This window comes from Desmodus rotundus, chromosome 12 (assembly GCF_022682495.2).
Source record: "Desmodus rotundus isolate HL8 chromosome 12, HLdesRot8A.1, whole genome shotgun sequence".
NCBI lineage: Eukaryota > Metazoa > Chordata > Mammalia > Chiroptera > Phyllostomidae > Desmodus > Desmodus rotundus.
Window position 1 is genome coordinate 93265733 of NC_071398.1, and position 19605 is coordinate 93285337.

A 19605-nucleotide genomic window follows, 5' to 3' on the forward strand; every position below is an offset into this window, starting at 1 on the left:
CCGAAATAAAATAAAAGAAGGAATTTCAGAGCATCGGAAAGGAAGAACAAATATTGGAAGGAGCAGAAAAACGAGGACATATTCTATCCTCCTCATGAGTTTATAGTAAATACCATGTGATACTTACCAAATGTCGATACCAGTAAATTGTGATGTCACATATTAATATTGTAAACCCCTCTGGAGCAACCACTAACAAAACTACACAAAAAGATACACTAAAAAGCACTATGAACAAATCAAGAAAACAAGCCTGTGGGTGAAATACGGCAATTCTCTACCCTCGTGCCCTGAATGGTGGTCCCCGAGTGAGGGACCGCTGGACTGAGGAGAGCGCGAAGTGTGAACGCTACAGCGAGAGGACCCTGAAAACCCCTATGGAAAGTGCTTTCCGGACCAAGTGGCCCAGTTCCGGCATCTGCGGGGCCTCTCCGCACCCGTGTGTGTGCTTGGGGAGCAGGGTGACATTCGTTTGTACTATTATCACCTGCGCTGAACCGTGAGCAAATGAAGAGGAGGTAAAGCTGCCTGAGACGCTGCATCGATATGTTTGCTGGCAGGTGGCTCACCACCCTTTGCTCTCTTTTCCCAGTGCAATCTTTGGTCATCCATCTCTGATGGCGGGAGGGCAGGGACTGAGGAAAGGTTTGAATCTTACCCGTGACCAAGCGTCGTCTGCGGCCCTGACACCCTGCAACGTGCCCAGCCTTGTCTGATCAAGGCTCAACTCACCCCAGTGAAGTTAATGTAAAGACAGACAGACACACCAGCCTGGCGAAGGACCCGGGCCGACTCTCAGGGTCGCCATTCTTGTTCCCAAATCCACAGCTGTCTTCAAAGAGGAAGGAGCTTCCTTCCGGAAGTTTCCCCATATATAAGGTGTTTCTTCCCATACACAAAGTGAATTTATTACTTTTTTCCCGGGGCACTTATTATCAAATAACACATTTGAAACGGTTTGGAAACTATAAAGAACTAAAAAAATATACAAATACTTTTGCTGCTTATTTTATAACATAGCTCAGAGATCTCTTGATATTTGTACATCAGGAGCACTTCATTCTTTACTTTTCACCACTGTGTATGTTATCCCAAGCACGGACACGATTTACACCAAAAATGCTCGCTGAGGATACATAAGCTCTAAATACGTAGCATTTCAGAAGGAGCATGATTGTCAAAATGTAAATATTCAGGTGTATTCACAAATTAATCCTAATTCTTCATTTTATTTAAAAACTGTAATTTATTTATTCTTTCCTGTGCTATATGTCCTACGCTTTTATTTTAAAATTGTGCTGTTAAACTAAAATAATTGCAACAGGATATAACAGAAGGGCTTAATTTTCCAGTAAATTGAAATAGGTATAAATTTTAAAAAAGAGCCTTGAAAGAACAAATTCTTCTAGTGACTTATTTTTTAAAAAATCATTTATTATGTACTATATATAATTGTGCAAAGAAAGTAAACTGTGAAGAAGGATGTCATAACTTGCCAGCATACACTGGTTTTCAGAAAGGAATACTCCAAAGTTCATTTTAGTTCTATTTATTTTAATAACTAGTGCACAGTTGCAATTATAACCTGAATTTTGTTTAATAGAGAAAAAGGGTTTTTTCCCCATAAATTCCATTCATGTTTTTTAAAGCTAAACCCTCAATAACCCTCCTCCCCTGCCCCATACACACATGCATATGTTAATATGTTACTTGGTACGAAATTCCCGCAACCGCTTTAAACGGCTTACCGTGCTTTGCCGTGTATAACACGCTCCCGTGTGCAATGCACGCCCATGTTTTGGGACCTAACTTTCAGGGAAAAAATCTCTCATTTTAATTTTTTAAATTCAATTATTTATTTATTTATATTTAGAAACAAAATCAATTATTGTATTCCAGGGTATTCTTTTGCATACAGATATAATTACTGCTTTCTAGAATTACACTTTCAATGTATGAACATAAGTAAAAGAATTTAAAACATTTATATAGATACAGAATTAGTATACCCATGTATAATGCTCATCCTTAGTTTTCCCTCAAAAATTTGGGCAAAAAGTACGCATTATACACAGCAAAATGTGGTAGTTTAAGTGGTATTATTCCAATACCATTTACTCTTGGATAAAAGGTCCTTTCACATCTAATATTTGAACAGGTATAATGTAGACAAAGAAAACTGGCTAAAAATAACAAAAATGGCTATGTTATAGTGTTTAAATGAACATTCCTTGTTGGTTGAAAAATGTGATGAATACTAGGCTCCAGAAGAGATGGGATTCACAAGGAAATACTGAGTTCCTTCTGTCTTAAAAAAAATGATACACTTAGAATTCTATAGAAAATAAAAACAGGAAAGCATTATTCAAAGGAATACAGTATCAACCTAGCTAGGGACCAGTAGCAATATCTGAGATATGACTGTCACTCTAATAAATTGAAACAAAGGCTAGAGAGGATTAATAAACCAGCTGCAATCATGATTTCTAGTAGCAACCAACTCCTGCTCACTGTGCACCACGGCGTTCATAAAACACCATTTGAAAGGCCATGCCCTAAAATTAAGTCACAGGACAAAAAGCAACTCAACAAGTGAATATTAAATATAAAGTAACCAAATATAGAAATTTGAGTTAAGTTAAATACTTTGCTTGATTATGGATTAAGCTGGACACCGAAATGTTAAGAAATATTTACAAAAATTTTTTAAATTTTAATTTAAAAACATAAACATAAATTCAACATAAAAAACATTTTAATGCCATTTATCTGCGTTTAAGAAACTAGGAAGAGGTCGATTTTACTTGACTTCAAGGACACCTCTGTCCAGCCCAAGGAGCAATATTACAAGAGGGTTTATTCTTTAAAACTCCTAGTTTACGATGTTATGGAGAGAACTAAAGTAAAAAAAACTTAAATACTAGAAGGAGTGCCTGTGCCTCCACATCCCAGAATCATCACACAATCTGAAAGCACGTCCCTTATTCTGAGATTCTGGCGAGTACCACTGTGAAATGGATGAGTTCCATTAGGTAGTTTTCAGCAATCCCTTAAGACAGAGAGTCATGTCTAAATACTTTGAATCGAAAAAAAAGTTCCTTATAATTTGCTTAAAATACCATCACTACTAGGTAGGAATGTTAATTATGCCTTCTGTAAAGACAGCTGAGAGAATGGAATCACGAAGTGCCCATGACAGCTGTCATTATTTAACATACACTGTCAGTAATTTATGGTACGTTTTTCTGCCACTAAACATAAAACCTTCACTGGTATTCACAGTACATCCATTACATATAAAGTAGCTCACTAAATACATACCAGGTATGGAGTCTGCCTATCTGGAAAAACAACAACAAAAACCTTGAATCTGGGAATAAACCCACAAATGCTGAGAACAACTCCTATGTCCTAACCGGCAGATACCACTTCATTCCAGAACAAACCACACACATAGCATTCAAAACACCCTTTATTTTGACCAAGGTCATGGTTATGTGCAGTGCTAGTTATAGTTGAGTTGGTATTCCATAAGATTCAAACTATTTTGACATTTTGGTGGCAACATCTAAGAGTGTGGGCACAACACAGGGTTTCCATTTTGTAAATGCAAGTGAATAAAATAATCACCAACAAATCCCAAAGCTAAAAACTAAGAGGAAAAGAAATTAAGGATATCTCAGTGAGAAAATTCACATGAGAAAGACAGGAAAAAATGTCTGTGGTTTACTGACTAACGCTCGGTCTCCAGGAACCCGTGTACTCATACGGGTACGGTTTCATAATCACAGAGTCGGAGTCATCACCCACCCCGCTCCTCGCTGCTTCCCCACAGAGTCGCGCAGGCCCTGAGCATGAGAAACGGGCCACAAGCTGTCTCGGGCAGACGAAAATGTCACAGTCATCCTGGCAGTGAAGATGAATCGCCACGTTCATTGTAATCAGGCTTCCGGCGGGCAACTAAATCACACAGAACCAAAACCATATTTATAGTTACGTTTTCTGCACAGGTGTAGGAAACTGCTAATTATTGAAACTATTTGATTAAGACTAAAGTATTATAAAATACCTGATGCAAATATTTATTGCATGAATCACTATATAGATATAAAACATGAAAAAAAAAGAGCAAGGTTGTCACGTGTTTAGAAAACAAATGGAAATCTAAATATGACTTAAGGTCTCAAAACACCAAATCATTAGTTTAGACTCCAGATACATCCTTTAAAAAATGTAAGGGAAAGGTATCCAAAAGAAATGACAACATATATCCATGTAAAAACGTGTTCGATTTCCATAGCAGCGCAGTTTGTAACAGCCAAAAAGTAAGGACAACTCAATGGCATCAACTGATGAATATATAATAATAAAAATGTGGTATAGCCACACAACAAAATATTATTTAGTCATAAAAAGAAATGAGGTATCGCTAGCTGTTAGAACATGGATGAGCCTTGAGAACAGTGTGCGAAATAAGAGAGGCCATACACGTACGGCCGCACATCATATGATTCCAGTACATGAAGTCTGCAGGCACATCTAGAAACTAAGGACAAAGCACAGCAGTGGTTTCCTATAGCTGGGGCAGTGGCAGGGGCGGGGTGGCAATTGGGCAGGAACTGCTGGTAAGTGCTGAGGTTTCTTCCGGAGGTGTAAAACTGACGGCCGCGTGGCTGTACAACTCTGTGAATATACTCAAAACAACTAAACTGTACCAGAGGACAGATGTATGATTCTACTTGTGTAAGATACCTGCAATATCAAATTCACAGAGACAGGAAGTAGAATGGGGTTACCAGGGGCTGGGGGAGGGAAAAGCAGGCTGCTGTTGTTTGAGGGGTACAGAGCTTCTGTTTGGAAAGATGCCAACATTCTGGACATGGACGGTGGTGATGGTCGCACACCAAAGTGAATGTGCTTAATTCTACAGAACACCACACTGAAAAAGCTTAAAATGGTAAATTTTGTGGTTATATGTATGTTACCACAATTCCAAAAAGTACAGTTAGTTGAGTTGTATACTTTAAATGAGTAAATTGTATGGTATGTAAACTATATCTCAATAAATCTGGTAAATAAAAATAAGGTGTGTGTGTAAAGTAAGAACACTACACCGGCCGCCACTACCATGATGGGTGATCAACTCCAACTCTATAATCACGAAGCCGAGTGGCTCAGCCAGTGGCCTCTGGTTGGCCTGCAATAAGATGGCCAACTGTGCCAAGAACAGGGTGCTGGCCTTGCCGTTCTCGGTGCCTCACACTACACAGCCCGCTCACACAGCTGCGTGACTTCCCACATCTGCTCCTGTGGCTCCAAAGTCCGTGCCCTGATGGCTTCCAGAGCACAGCACCACGTGGGAGCTCATCTCCACTACTGCACCCCTGCTCCGTCCGTCCTTGGTGCTCATGGGCAGAAACTCCCAGGTTCTTGACCACCTCTCAAACATCGCATGCTCAGAGATCACAAACACGGAGGGGTAAGAACAGGGGCTTGAATCCGAGAGACCTGGGGCCCACCACTGACTAGCTGGGTAGTCTTTTAAGGAAGTAACTGAACCTTTCTGAGTTTCTACTTCTCTACTTTTAAAGAAGTAAAGAATAACTCAACTCCCACAGAGGATTCAGAGGATTAAACCAGATGAACGCTTATGAAGTGTCCAGAGTTTGAAAAACCAAGCACGTAGAAATTACTACATTTTCACTGTCTTCCCCTGTGGACTTGCTCTACCTCTTTATTCTCAAATTTAAGTAAAAGCATCACAATTTTCCAAATCTATAAACCTGTTGCTATTGACTCCTATTGGCCTGCACCATTCAAACTCTGTCAATCTAGCTCCAGAAATGTCTTTTTGAGTTTCTATACTCATTTACTATCAACTCTTCTTTAATCTAGGCTTTTGGCATGTCTAAGAAACTCTGGCACAATTTAATTGTGTTCCTCCATCATCAGTCCGTCATCCATGCTAACATTAAAACTATCTTCCTAAAAAACAAAGCTTATATCCTACTTTAAAATCTCTGTTACCTTGGAAATTCAAAAACCTTGGCTTGGTACTGAGCACAGACTCTTTAAACAGTGACCCTTCACCCCTTTCCAGCCACATCTGTCCATATTCTCATCCTATACGTTTTTCACCGTTTGACACCCCCCCCCCTTCCCTAGGTGTGCTCCTGGCCTTCGCACCATTCCCTCTGTCTACAGTACTCCTAGAATACTCCCTTCCTTAGCTTGGCAGACTTTGATGAACCCCCAAATCTAGTTCCAGTGACACCTTGTCTGGGACTGTTATTTACCTGTTTAATCATCTGCTTCCTCACTGTGTTGCAAACTACCAGAGGGTAGATAAGGGCTACATTCACTTCCCTCTCTTCCTCAGCAGCTGGTGACAAAGGAGACCACGAAGGGAGTCATGAGGGGGAAGGCCCAGATAGAACTACATTAAGAAATCAGAGCACCATGTGAAGAGTCACAGATTAATTTTTTGCTCCAAAGTAAATGCCAGAGATGCCTAGTGTTTGGTGTAAGACACACCATAAAATTTCAACTAGGGGAATAAACTATTGATCACAATACTGAAAACCAAGTGCCCTCCCATTTGTGGCTATTATTATTGTATTTGGGGTTTCTGCTTCGCTTTTTAAGACTACTGGAGAACCACGAGCAACTGAGAACCAAGGAGTCACTCATCTTTACAGGCCCGGGGGGCAAAGAAACGGCCCCGGTGCAAAATACATCAAAAAAGTATTATGTGGATCATTAGGCAAATTTTAAGAGTGGTCATCGAAAAGTCTAGTTTTTAGCCTAGGCACTAAAATTAGAATCTCTTATTTTGGAATCTGGGATTAACAGAAAATTCTAAAGCTGAAGAGACAGGTTCACGGTGTCACACCCCTGAGGGGACCATCAGATGGCATGCCTATGAAGAGATAAATTCTATCCTAGGTTGGGGGTGGCTCAGCACTCAAGAGTACTAGGCATATTCCAGAAAAAGCACTATATGGTTGATGTCACCACATTAACCACTGACAATACTGGGTCAAATCCTTTCCATGTAATATCTCAATAATGTCTTCTGGTTATCTGAGGGTTCGGTAATCAACGGCTCCTCAACTCAAATTTCTCAAAAACGAGCGTGGAAAAAAATAATGGCAGCCAGGAGAAGGTGGAATAACAGCTAAATAATCTTTTTTGGCAAATGAGCTAGAATATATTAAATAAATGAAGCAACTGGCTAGGAATTTTTACTCCTTAGGGTACTGGCTCTCTCCTATAGATTTATCAATTTACTGACAGGGTGAATTTAAGTTAAATAATCTTGTTTTAGATAAAAAAAAATCAAACCAGTTATTTGTTAAGAAAAGTCTCTGCATAGAAGGCACATACAGTCTTCATTTTCCCTGTCAGACCACTCAGATGCTGCACGGCCACGCGGCAGGAGGGAACCCTGACCGTGTGAACAGGAGACAAAGGGGACAAGGAAATTCTCCTTCGAGAACCACTTCATTGGCGCCTTTAACACAAATTCAATGAGTAAAGGGAACTAAAATATTCAAGTAAGTTTATTATTGATTATGCCTAACAATTAGCTTAAATTTTATACTGATTTACTTAAATGAGCAAAAATAAATGTAAATTTTGTTAAAGTTGGAGGTTATTTTATTTAGCACATACTAACTAACTGAAAATCCAGGAGAAAATAATTTTAAGAACAAACATCAAAATGAAACAATAGGAACAGAAAAACAGTTAAATTAATAGTGAATGCAAAATTTTAAATCATCTTTAAAAATCACTGAATAATAAAGGTACCTTGAATAAATTTACTAAATATAATTTTCAAATAGTTATTTATATTATTCTAAAATCCAGAAGAGGATTACATTTTATTTAATGGGCTTAAAAGTAATATATATAGGTTTGGTCTAAAAAGTCATTCAATAATAGGATTCTAAAAATTACTGTGTAATCTCAGAGGCAGGATCATAGAGATGACTTACAAAAACAATTCTAACAAAACATGCTGGCACATCTCAGGAAAAAATACCTTACAATAATTACGTACTATACATAGGCTCTCAAAGTAAGTAACATTCAATACTAGTAAGGTAACAGGGAAAAGTGATAAATACATATGTATACATATTTATAAATGCCAGTAAGGTACTTGATACAACCCAAAATTCAACTCTGATACTCTAAAATAATAAACATACATTTTCTTAAATGTGAGAAAAAGTTACTTAAATCTAGAGTGAAAATCACGTTTCCTGTAGTAACACTGGCTATTACCTCTAAAGATTGAAACGATAATAGGCGTTACCAGTAGTGTGCTGCTAAAAGTTCGACAAGACCCCTCCTGGAAACGCCATCGCCCTTTGATGTGCAATGTCTCTGGGGTTGAAATAGTCCCCCTACGGTTAATTTGAGGCTAAGCGGAAGCGGGAACAGGTGCACTGCCTCTGCAAGGTGCCTCCTGCCCTCCACCGGGCACGACTATTGACTTCTTACTCTCAGTTACGTGAAGCACCTGACAAATAACATCTTATTTAATTCTTACAACTCGAAGTCTGCATCAGACAGGTTATGTCTACTTCATAGCTAAAAAGAAGCAGAGCCAGAATTCAGCCCTGGGTCTGTCTAATTCCAACAAAAGGGCTGGCAGTATCATGTTATGTAACTATCATCTATCTATCTGCTTCGCTCTTGAAATTAAAATTAAAAATTTAAAATAATTCATATTAAAATTAAAATGCTTCATTTGGCAACTAAGGATTATGACCTATTTTAATGGTCTTCCTTATATTATTGTCTGTGATAAAACCTATAGGCTCTTTGACTCTGCAGGAAAAAACCCTTACTACTTTCAAAAATAGAAAAATCTGTGAAATAAGACAAGTTCCAGGGAACAGTTTAAAACAGACACAGAGACATTCCGGATATTTTAAACATATGGTGAAATCATGTAGAAAGGAACAAGTTGGTACAACTGTTATTAATACTGCAAATAATTTGCTTAGTTCTGTATCTCATATCACACAACTAAATTTATCCCAGGAAGAATAATTAAGCATTTCCAAAAATACATTTTAACAATGATGAAATATAAGAACATATTTGTACTAACTGTAAAGATAAATTTTCTGAATAATGAAGAAACTAGGGGAAATTAGAAACATGCTTTATAAGGTTTGACAAGCTCTATTAAACTGCTCTGACTTTATTTGAAAACAAGAACATTTGGGATAAATGCAAATAAACTTAAAACCCACAATATAAAATAACTGAAAATAAATAAAACAGTGCTACATATACTCAGATTCCACTCGATAAATAATCAAAAGAAACAGAAGAGATTTTACCTGAAAAATAATCAAACATTATCTTATAAATGGTTTTATAGAAAAAAATCTGCCTCTTCACTAATCAATAACATTAAAATATAACAGAAATGCCCTCGCATTAAGCCAGCAACTATAAAAGCTTTTATGAAGTAAGTACCTAAGATGAACGAGGCGCCTGGTTTTGTACACTATTCACAACCCAACAAGATCGTTACCGCCTCACATTTTATTGATGAGAAATGGAGGCTCAGAAAAGTCACCTGGAACTTTCTCTGCTGTTTCACTGGACAGCAGCACAGGTTAAAGTCTGAGCCCGTCTGTCCAAATCCAGAGACCACTCGCTGCCTTGCCCTCGCCCCATGAGATGAGAGCGGCGGCAGCAGCAGCAGCAACAACAACGCAAGGACAAAACAGAATGCTCAAGTCCAAGTTCCGTACGGTCATGAGGGAAAATCATACTCCTAAATTATTATGTGCATCATTAATGTCTTATGTCTTTCTAATGGAAAACTTTACAATACATAGTAAACTACAAGATAGTCGCATTCCAAAATAACATGCATTATTCTTGGTGTGCCCCAAGGAAATAAGCCAACAGTAAAAAGATTTCCATAAATGGAACTTACAATGGAAAAAACGATAAACAACTGACACGCCCAGCAGAGGCCGACTTCAACATTCAGTACCACAGACTGTCAGTAGATGGGAATATGTATGAAAGTCTTAAGTGAAGACAAAGGAAGACAACGTAGCACATACTTTATACTGATTACGACCCTTCTAAAAATATACATGTATGTACAATGAGAAAAATAAAACATAAATTTAAAATGATGTAGTCTATTTTTCTCTAAAGCCACTCAACTCCATAATAACATTTTTAAAGTTGGAGTATGTACGTAGCTATGTCATGTAACATTTTACATTTTACGCTGATACATGGCATCAATAACCTCATAATTCTCGGAACCTCTGTTCGGTGGTGTTGTGGACTGACCTGTGCGCCCTAGAGATCACGTGTTGGAACCCTAGCTCCCCGTGTGCCTGCCTTTGGACACGGGGCGTTTAAGGAAGTAATCAAGGTCATATGAGGTCACAATGAGATGGGGCCCTAACCCGGCGGTACTGGTGTCTGCAAAAGAAGAGGAAGAGACACTAGCGGCCCTATCTATGTACAGAAGAAAGTCCAAGTGAGAATACAACCAGCAGACCCATCTCCTGCCCCAGGAGAAAGTGCCCCATCTGCCCCTTAATCCTAGAAGTCCAGACTGCAGAACTGTGAGAAAATAAATTTGTTTTTTCAGCTACCTAGTCTGCGGTATTTTGTTATGGCAGATTAATATACCCAGAATACATTAATTGAAAATTAAAGAAATACACAGATATGTTGAATAATTTTAAATATAGTAGAATTATATATAAATAGCCTAAAGAAATTAGAGTTCATTGCCTAAATTTTTAAAAACTTATTTACTAACTTCAGAATTGCTTAACAACAAACAACATAAATATCATAAGTGACAAAATGTTGGATCAACAACTCCAGGACAGCTTAGACGCAACAGATGGGTGACGAAATGCTAGCTGGGTAGGTGCTATGCATGTGAAACGCAGACTCTTAAGAGAAAGAGCAGGAAGAATCCATTTCTCTGAACTCACGGGCATCTCTCCTCACTGATGATGGCATAAGGCAAACAGAAGGTGCGATTACAGAAAAGATCTGACGCACTGGGGACACTCTTACACTAAGTGGGCCTCACCACTGCTTGTTATGTGTGCACCTCGCGAACTGGGAGTACTTCGTTTTCTAACACGGTCACCGATTCCCTAGAATAAGTGAGAAAGCGGCACTTCAACAAATAATGTGCTATGTGCCCAGCACCAAGAACAGTGTCTCAGGGACTCAATAAACAATTGTTGAGTTAACGGAAAAGGACCTTTTCAACAAGATCTGGTGTGAAAAAGTTGTTAGAAACTGAATAAGAATATTTTTTAAAGTTATTGAGAAGAAAAAATAAAGTCTCCTAATTCCCAAGGTAGGGAGTCTTTGAAAACATAAGCGAACACTGGGAAAAGAGGAAATTAATACTGTGACATTGTAGACAAAGAGATAATATAAGCCATAACCTAAAGGTATATTGAATTTCCTTTCTTATATATTTTCTTCGATTACAGTTTGCATTCAACCTTACTTTCTTGTTTATTTAAGCTTTCATTCCTACCTATGCATACTAACAGAGGAAGAAAAAAATCATTTAGGAATAAAATTGCCTCCCAGTAATTTTTACTTTCTAAGTGTTACACGCATTAGGTAGATAGGGTTTACATCCCAGATCCCCATGCAATTTTACAGTTTCTTCTAAGTTCCACACAGCTAGTAAGTGGCAGGTATGTGGACTATGTGGGACTTTGTGGGTCTGATACGCCATAATCTGCCCAGGTATTCCTTTCTTGAGGGGTGTTTCAATTTATTTCCCCTATTGCAAGCATGTTGACTCCACGCTTAGCCAGGGGCCCAGTGCAGCTGGAATTACTTTTGGCTATTAGAAGAACATTTAATTTTTTAGTATTATATCATTTGGCCTGCACATTGTATCAGATGAAGAAATACATATTGCATGACTGGAGAGTTGAACACAGAACAGTACTGAAGCCTTGGAGCTTCTCCCCCTTGAACTGGTTAGGGACCCTGACATGGTGTATATATTCCACTCCTTTAAGCTTGAGGGTAACTGTGTTCATTTATAAGAAATTATTATTTGTTTATGCTCAGAACATGCACATGCTCAGAACAAGTTTGAGGTCAGAGAATTTAAGACTAAAATATTACAATGGATTTACACTCAGTAATTAGAAAGACTCACCAATCGGGTATCCTTTTTCTTTATTTTTTAAAAATAACTTCAATTAAGTTCACTTTCTTAGAAACAGTATCTGACAGATACAGAACTAACTGCTCTGTGCCAAACACTGTTTTAAATGCTTTAAGCACACACTACATTATTTAATGCCTCTCGCATCCTGCAATTCATACCAAAGGAGAAAAGTGACAAACGCTAGTGGGTTTTGAATTAATAAATATATTGATTTCCTTAACGTAGTCTTAAAGACATCTCTGTTCTAATATTCCCAGACTCTGCCACAACTCTGTAATAGCAACTGTTAAGAACCCTTCCGTTCACAGAGGATTTGTGAGTAAGTGGTGTGTAAACCAGAATTTACACTGCATTTTCAAATTTCGTTCATCACTTGTGAGGAATTACTAGTCCACAAAAATGGAAGGAACAACTCAGAGATTAAATTTCACAAAGGGTAACTGGCACAGACGGAAGCAGAAGTCAGGTCGCCCAGGCCAAGCGCAGGCAAAGAGAAATGAAGCTTTCCAGCTGCAGAAGGTGAGAATACCACTGACACAGACTCTCTGCTGGGGAGGAGCTGCTTCCCAGAGAGAAAAGGAGATGTCTTGACAAAACCCAGCTCCAATCTTTACATTAAAAAGTACAGTTCCATCCAAAGAGCTTGACCCTCCACTGGGGCAGCACTGACGGGGTGTCGTAGTAACTGTTTAATAAAAACTGCTGACCCGACTGCCAGGAATAATATGTGCTTAAAGTCCCTTATAATAAGCTAGCGCCTTAAACCCTGCACAGTTCTTCTCTGGTTAGAATCAGGAAGTAACTAGGACGTTGTAATACAGACTGTATCCCCTTAAGCAGGCCAAAATGTGTAAAAAGCAGTTACACATTCTCAAAACACCCCCCACACAGTCAAAAGCTTGGCATACTTGTTAAAACTAAAAGTTAACTAATTTATAAATACAAATAATTTTTCAAAAACCTACAGCTTTCTTTTATCAAATGCACACATGTTAACTGTTGAGAGGCACTGATCCTAAGAATTTATTTTAAATTCTTAATTTCCTCTGATGCTCCTTTACATCAGCCTATGACCATCTGACAAGGAGACAGATATTTTAGCATCCAAGGAAATGCAACAATCTAGTCTTTCAAAAATTTTAATAGAATGTTAATAGAGACACACCAAAAAAGATTTTACTCTGAATAATTATGTTTAAGTCAAGAGTAAGAAGAAAACATAAACACTTAATAGTATCATTAAAACTCACTGAGTGAAGAAAAATCTAGGGAAGCCAGAGTTTAGGGGAAAAACTGAATTATCGGCACACATACATTTGGAAAATCACTTCATTCCTCACTGACATGCCACTCTTGGACATTCTCCCACTTTATTTTAAAAGAAATTGAATTGTACCCCAAAAACAAAATTCTTAATTTTAGAGTTCAAAATTCTGCTGATGTGGCCAATCTCATAGTAAAGATAAGCTGAAGTTTTCCAAACGTCACAGCTTGTCCAAAAATGATCTCAACTGGACGGAGATAGGATCAAAGTTTCAGTATTAACGTTTTCAACAACAAAAACCAAGCAAACAGAGGTGCTGACACAGAATTGAAACAACTCATCAAGTTATATCAGTCATTCCCAAGGCAATCAGATAAAAATTTAAGAGGGTTTTTTTTTTCTTTTTGGCTTTAACAACAATACCATCAACATAAAACATTTTAAATTCAAACAAGTCCTAAGGAGATTTTTAAAAATTTGATGACTCTGTTTTCTGGAATGATTCAAACACAAATTTCAATTTTGTCACCTGAACAAATATTCAAGACTTCCACTTCCACTTCCACTTGCAAATTGTGTATTTTTGTGACACAAGCCAATCAAAATTTCAACTTTTTAAAACCTACCAAAACAATTCTGCTGTAAATTGTTCTTTCTAATAACATGTAATGAGATAATAGTAGAAATTCTGTTCTTTAATTCCCAACTTTGTCATGAGGAAATTATTCAATTATCTCTCCCTTTAAGGTGCATTTAACTTGGAAAACTTAAGGGTTAAAAACCAAACCAAAACAAAACAAAAGCACTTTTACATAGGCTCCAAAATAGAGTTAGAGTATAACATAACATAAAAATTCCTTAATTTAACCAAATCCATATTTTACTATTTTTATATATATTATTATTATTATTCACTTAAAGAGGGTCTCTGAAGTACTGATTATCACTTTTAAAGAAATGTACTAATTAAATAAATTTGGCTTATATCAAGCAAAAAGTATGGTTTACCTTACTATAAAACACAAACCATTAAAATTCCAATAGTGATTAAATCAGGTATCCCCTTTTCCCCCTCATTCATCACAATATACCTTCTCTTACTGGCTCATTGGTTGAATCTCCTTTTAGACTCAGCATCCTCGAGAAGCCATTGGAAAGAGTAGAGAAAATGCCACAGGTGAAATACCCCTGCTGCTCAGAGTGCACCGAAGCCGGCCACGGGCTAACAAATCTGTTTCTGCAGCGAGGTTCTGGCTCTGAAATAGATCTGGTGAATGGCACCCGAAATGACTGGGTGTTGGCCAGGTTCAGCTTCTCCGATGGTGTTCCAAGGACCTCACGAGCAGAAGCAGCAGCATTATTATCAACCATCTTTGGCAGGACCTCTTGTTGTGGTTCATCCGAGTCTTCATTATTCTGCATACTTTCCTTTTTGTCCCCTTTGCACCTAAGGCTGGGATGTGTTTGCCACCGATAAGCACCCAATGGCTTTCCTAGATTGAACACATCATGCTCATTCTTCTTCCTCTTGCTTTTCACTGGACCACACCATGGATAACTCTTTAAGCTTGTTCCTGTCTCTGAATCAGCATAAGCAGGTTCTGATAGAGATCTCTCATAGCTTGGAGGACAAGGCGATGTCTGTCTTCTAAAGATGCTCATCTTCCACGACTCCATTTTTAAACAACTTCTCTAAGTTATAAGTTCCCTCTACTCTGCAGTCTTTGCAGCCGAACCACACTTGTCTGTTTAGTCCAAAACATTCAACTGCTTAAGTAGTTTTCTTTGTGTGGCTTTGAACCACAACACATGTTGCTGCTTAAGAGCTGGTGTCGTGTTATTCTATTACCCCATTTTCCCAGATCGCTGAAATTTCAGCAGCACCCAAAAAATCTCTTGCCTGGGGCAAATTACCTTCAGAGTAGAGCAAAAGTAAAGATTTCCAGAAGATTATCTTGCTTCCTTCATCAGGTCACATTTCTGCACGAGGCTTTCAGGAAATGATTTAAAAAAAAAAAAAAAGAAGTGAAATAAAAGCAACAAAAAACCCGCAGACACCTTTATGGACCAATGGTAGTTAAGTGCTCACCATGCAAATGATGGTGGGTTAAAAACAGAATGTGAAAGTACTCAAACTCACATTTGCACTCTCCGGAAGAAAGAAAAGAACTTGACTACACGCCTGCCCTTTAAGGGACAGCTCTTCAGAACAGTGTTTAAAGTCTGGATTTCAGAGATTTAATTTCAAGAAAATCATTGCTATTCATATTATTTCTCTCAAAGTTAATACTGTTTTCCAGTCAATAGGGGGTCATACACTGTTTTGCTTGAGCAGGCATTGCAATGTGGAGAAAAAGGGACAAAAGAAGGTCAAAATTTAAAGCCATTTTTATTGTAAATATATCATGGAGAATTAAAAGAAACTCAAATGGATAGAAAAAGAGAAGAGGGATAAAGAATATTTACTCGGAAAGATAGCAAGGAAAAAAAGTCTTGAGGCGAGATCTTGTGGCAACTGGAACCCAGGGCCATACATACTTAAATGGTTTCTAGAAGGGAAAAGTTTGCTTTGTAAATTGAATTGGGGTAAGTTGTCTGGAAAAATATTCCCTATTTATATAACCAAAGAAATTCCTTTATTCCTCTTTGTGCTGCTTACAATTTTAAAAAAGAGCTGACTATTTAAAATTTTGTTAAAGTAAGTACCTTCTGTTGCACCAAGACTGTGAATGCCAAGACTTCGGTTGGTTAACTTTTTTTCAGCTGTCTGCTTATAAACTCCTGAAAATAGGGGGTTTGAATGGAAAGCCTGACACACTTTAGACCACCAATAAAAGAGATATAACATGGCAATCAAGTCACTTTGCAAGTTAAATTAAAAATGATGATTTCATCAGAAAAACTAAAAAAACTATCCATTGATTTGCATAGTATGTACAGTGAAAAGGTTCTCACACTAAGTTTCTTATTAATGCATAAATAGTAAACTTAGTAATATGCCTATTCTTTTAAACATATTTAAATGTTCTACTTATTCCCATTATGAAAGAAACTCATTTTCATTTTCTTCTATAGTCTCTAAACTTATAAGTTTCTATAGTAATGTTGATGTACTTAGCTTTCCCAAAAGCATATTACATCAAATTAGAGTAACTTAAAATCATAATTTTTTTTCTTGTTTGAAAAAAACACACACTCAGAAATGTAGATCTGGGTGGGGTTGTCTGGGGTGGGGAGTAGTGGAGGTAAATGCAGACAACTATAATTGAACAACAATAAAATAATTTTAAAAATATGTATGTATACATATATATAAAGAAATGTGGATCTGAACGAAGAGAAAAATAACATGAAGCTCTAGTCTGTATTACGGCACATCAAACCATCCACAAAAATTAATCTGTAATAGAAAATAAACCTGAATGGAAAATATAAAAACAATAATGCTTGTAAAAGAATCAAGAGAATAATTTTTGAACTGAGGGTAGGCAAAGATTTCTTGGAACACAGAAAGCAATAGCCATAGTAGAAAAAAAACATTATGTGAATTTATAAAAATCAGACGTTTTCTTCAGCAGAAGACCTTAAGATAACCACACTGGCTGTGCCATTGGCACTCCCACCAGCAGTGAATGAGGCCCCTTCCCCACAGCCTTTCCAACACTTGCTACTGCCCGTGTTGATGATCACGGCCATTCTGACAGTCGCTGAGTGGCATCTCAGCATAGTTTTGATTTGCATTTCGGTCATGGCTACTGAAGTTGAGCGTCTTTTCACATGTCTGTTAGCCATCTGTATGTATTCTTGGGAGAGGTGTCTGTTCAGGTCCTCTGGCACCATGGAAAACAGTATGGAAGTTCCTCAAAAACTTAAAGAACAGTGTGACCATATGACCCAGCAACCCCTCTTCTGGGTATCCACCCGAAAAGTTTGAGAACGTGTATTCGCAAAGATACACACACCTCTACGGTCACTGCGACATTATTCACAGTGACCAAGACAGAATAACGACCAAAGTGCCTGACAGGTGACTGGATAGGAATGTGGTTGGTGCACACCTACAGCTCAGCCGGTAGCAAAGATGAAATACTGCCATTTGTGACAGCACAGATGGAACTTGAGATTATCATGCTACGCGAACTAAGTCAGAAAAAGTTAAGAACCACATGATTTCACTCATGTGGGATATAAAACTAAAAGCCAAAAAATGAATAAACAAAAAAACAAACACCCATACACAGAGACAACAGTATGGTGGCTACCTCCCCTCCCTGCTCTCTAAAAACAAATAAATATAATCTTTAAAAAAAAAGAAACTGTGTGTAAAGGTAGGTAAACTATGACAGCACATGGGACAAAGTATAACAACTGCTGCATCTAGGTAAAGAGTTTCATGCACTCAACATTTCTCCATAGGTTATAGTTATATCAAAATAAAAGAACTCAATTTTTAAAAAAAAAACTACACAAGTAAACATTTTTAAATTTCATAACTTCCTCTGGGCTTATAATACAGATATTTTTACTATTAATACAGAAATGGTATCTGTGTCAGAGTATCTTTTGGGTAATTAACAAAATATCTACTTTCACGGGTTTTATGGAAAAGTTAATGAAGACCACCTATTAAAATACCTCAACGGAAAATCAAGGCTATCATTTTGAGGAAAGTTGTACAGTGAGGGTACAACTTGAGCCCTTTAGCCCACACTAATGTTCAGAGACTCAATGTTATATGAGAAAATACTTTCACACACTAAACATAATTATTGTGGCTTCTAAACTTAGCAACTCGATTCTTCTGAGGAACTACCACAGTTCTCCTTAACATAAACTTCCTTATTTGGGGAATATGGAACTGGAAAGTACTAAACACCACAGAAAAAGACTCAAGTGGAATCAGAAAGCAAAGAACTACGGACTGAGGAAGTGACCGTCTCGAAGTACAGTCAAAGGAATAAAGGAGAAGATTCATCTCTGTTATAACTGGCCAAAGTTTGGCCAGATTCTTCTCTTCTCCCCATGAAGGCTGAGTATTGAGTACGTTAGTTATTTCCCTAAGTTTTACCTTTAATCTGAATTTAAAATAATGACTTGGCACTCTTCGCTCGACTTTTCTTCAATTACAGACAGAGTAGGGCAAAGTAGGCTTACCATTGTAAGTACATGGAACAGGTTATTCCTGTACTATTAGTTATTATATTATTTTCCATGAAAACAATGGAATAACCTACTTTTGCCCAACCTTGTACAATGAACTTAGGAATGTTTAAAGAAAGTATTCACAGGGTTTGTAATTTCACAAAGTGGGAAACACTGACACCCATTCCACCACATTATTGCATCCATTACGAAACCTGTAAAAACTGGCTGTGGAGGTGTCAGAACGGGAATGCTTCTGCCATCTCAAGTATCACCTACCTACCTCAAATTTTCCTTACTAACAATGGGTAGCGTTTATTTTTTTCCTTTTTATTGAGTTTATTGGGGTGACACTGTTTAAAAAACTGTACAGGTTTCAGGTGCTCAATTCCACACCATGCCATCTGCACACGGTATTGTGCGCTCACAACCGCAAGTCAAGTCTCCTTCCGTCACCACTGTCCCCTCTACGTCCTCCTCCACCACCTCTCCCCCCGCCACGGCGTAATTTGTAATATTCAAAACACATCGTTAAGAACCACTCTGGTTGCTAAGTCAAAAGAAACATCTGAATTCTCTAAATGAATATGAAAGTCCTTCTATTCACAGCCGCATTTTGGGTTATTACGGAGCATCTACAATGTGTCAGTTGCTGCATTAGGACCAGAGGAACAAGAAAGAGCAGGACAGACTGTCCCCGCCCTCTTGGAGCTGCCAGCCATCAGGACCAGCATACACTGGGAAGGGGAATACACAGGGTGTTGGGCAGGTGTGGGGGAAGGGCATCTTTACCCAGGCCAAGGCAGAACGGATAGAACCAACTCCTTCCGAGATTCTCTCGATCTTGAGATTCTATCGTTAAAGTCAAGTCTGCTATGATGTGGCGTGCATTCCTCAAAATCACCACACGGCACAGAACTGCACAGTAAAACTACGGGGCTTATGAGGCAGATGGGGGATTGGAGAGCAATCCTCAGAA

General features: G+C 38.0%; 1 protein-coding gene across 7 annotated transcripts in view; it reads right to left on the reverse strand.

Annotated features, from left to right (window-relative positions):
* The window catches only part of RASAL2 (RAS protein activator like 2), a 270409-nt gene that overhangs the window by 169159 nt on the left and 81645 nt on the right, over positions 1-19605 (reverse strand). For 3 of the 7 annotated variants that reach the window (XM_045189243.3, XM_024553102.4, XM_024553096.4), the window contains exon 1: positions 14576-15492. The exons of the other annotated variants lie outside the window; for them this stretch is intronic. In XM_045189243.3, the coding sequence (XP_045045178.1) occupies positions 14576-15161 (586 nt within the window). In that variant the 5' untranslated portion in view covers positions 15162-15492. Of the gene's footprint in view, positions 1-14575; positions 15493-19605 lie in introns of those variants that run through there. 7 annotated transcript variants of the gene reach the window in all.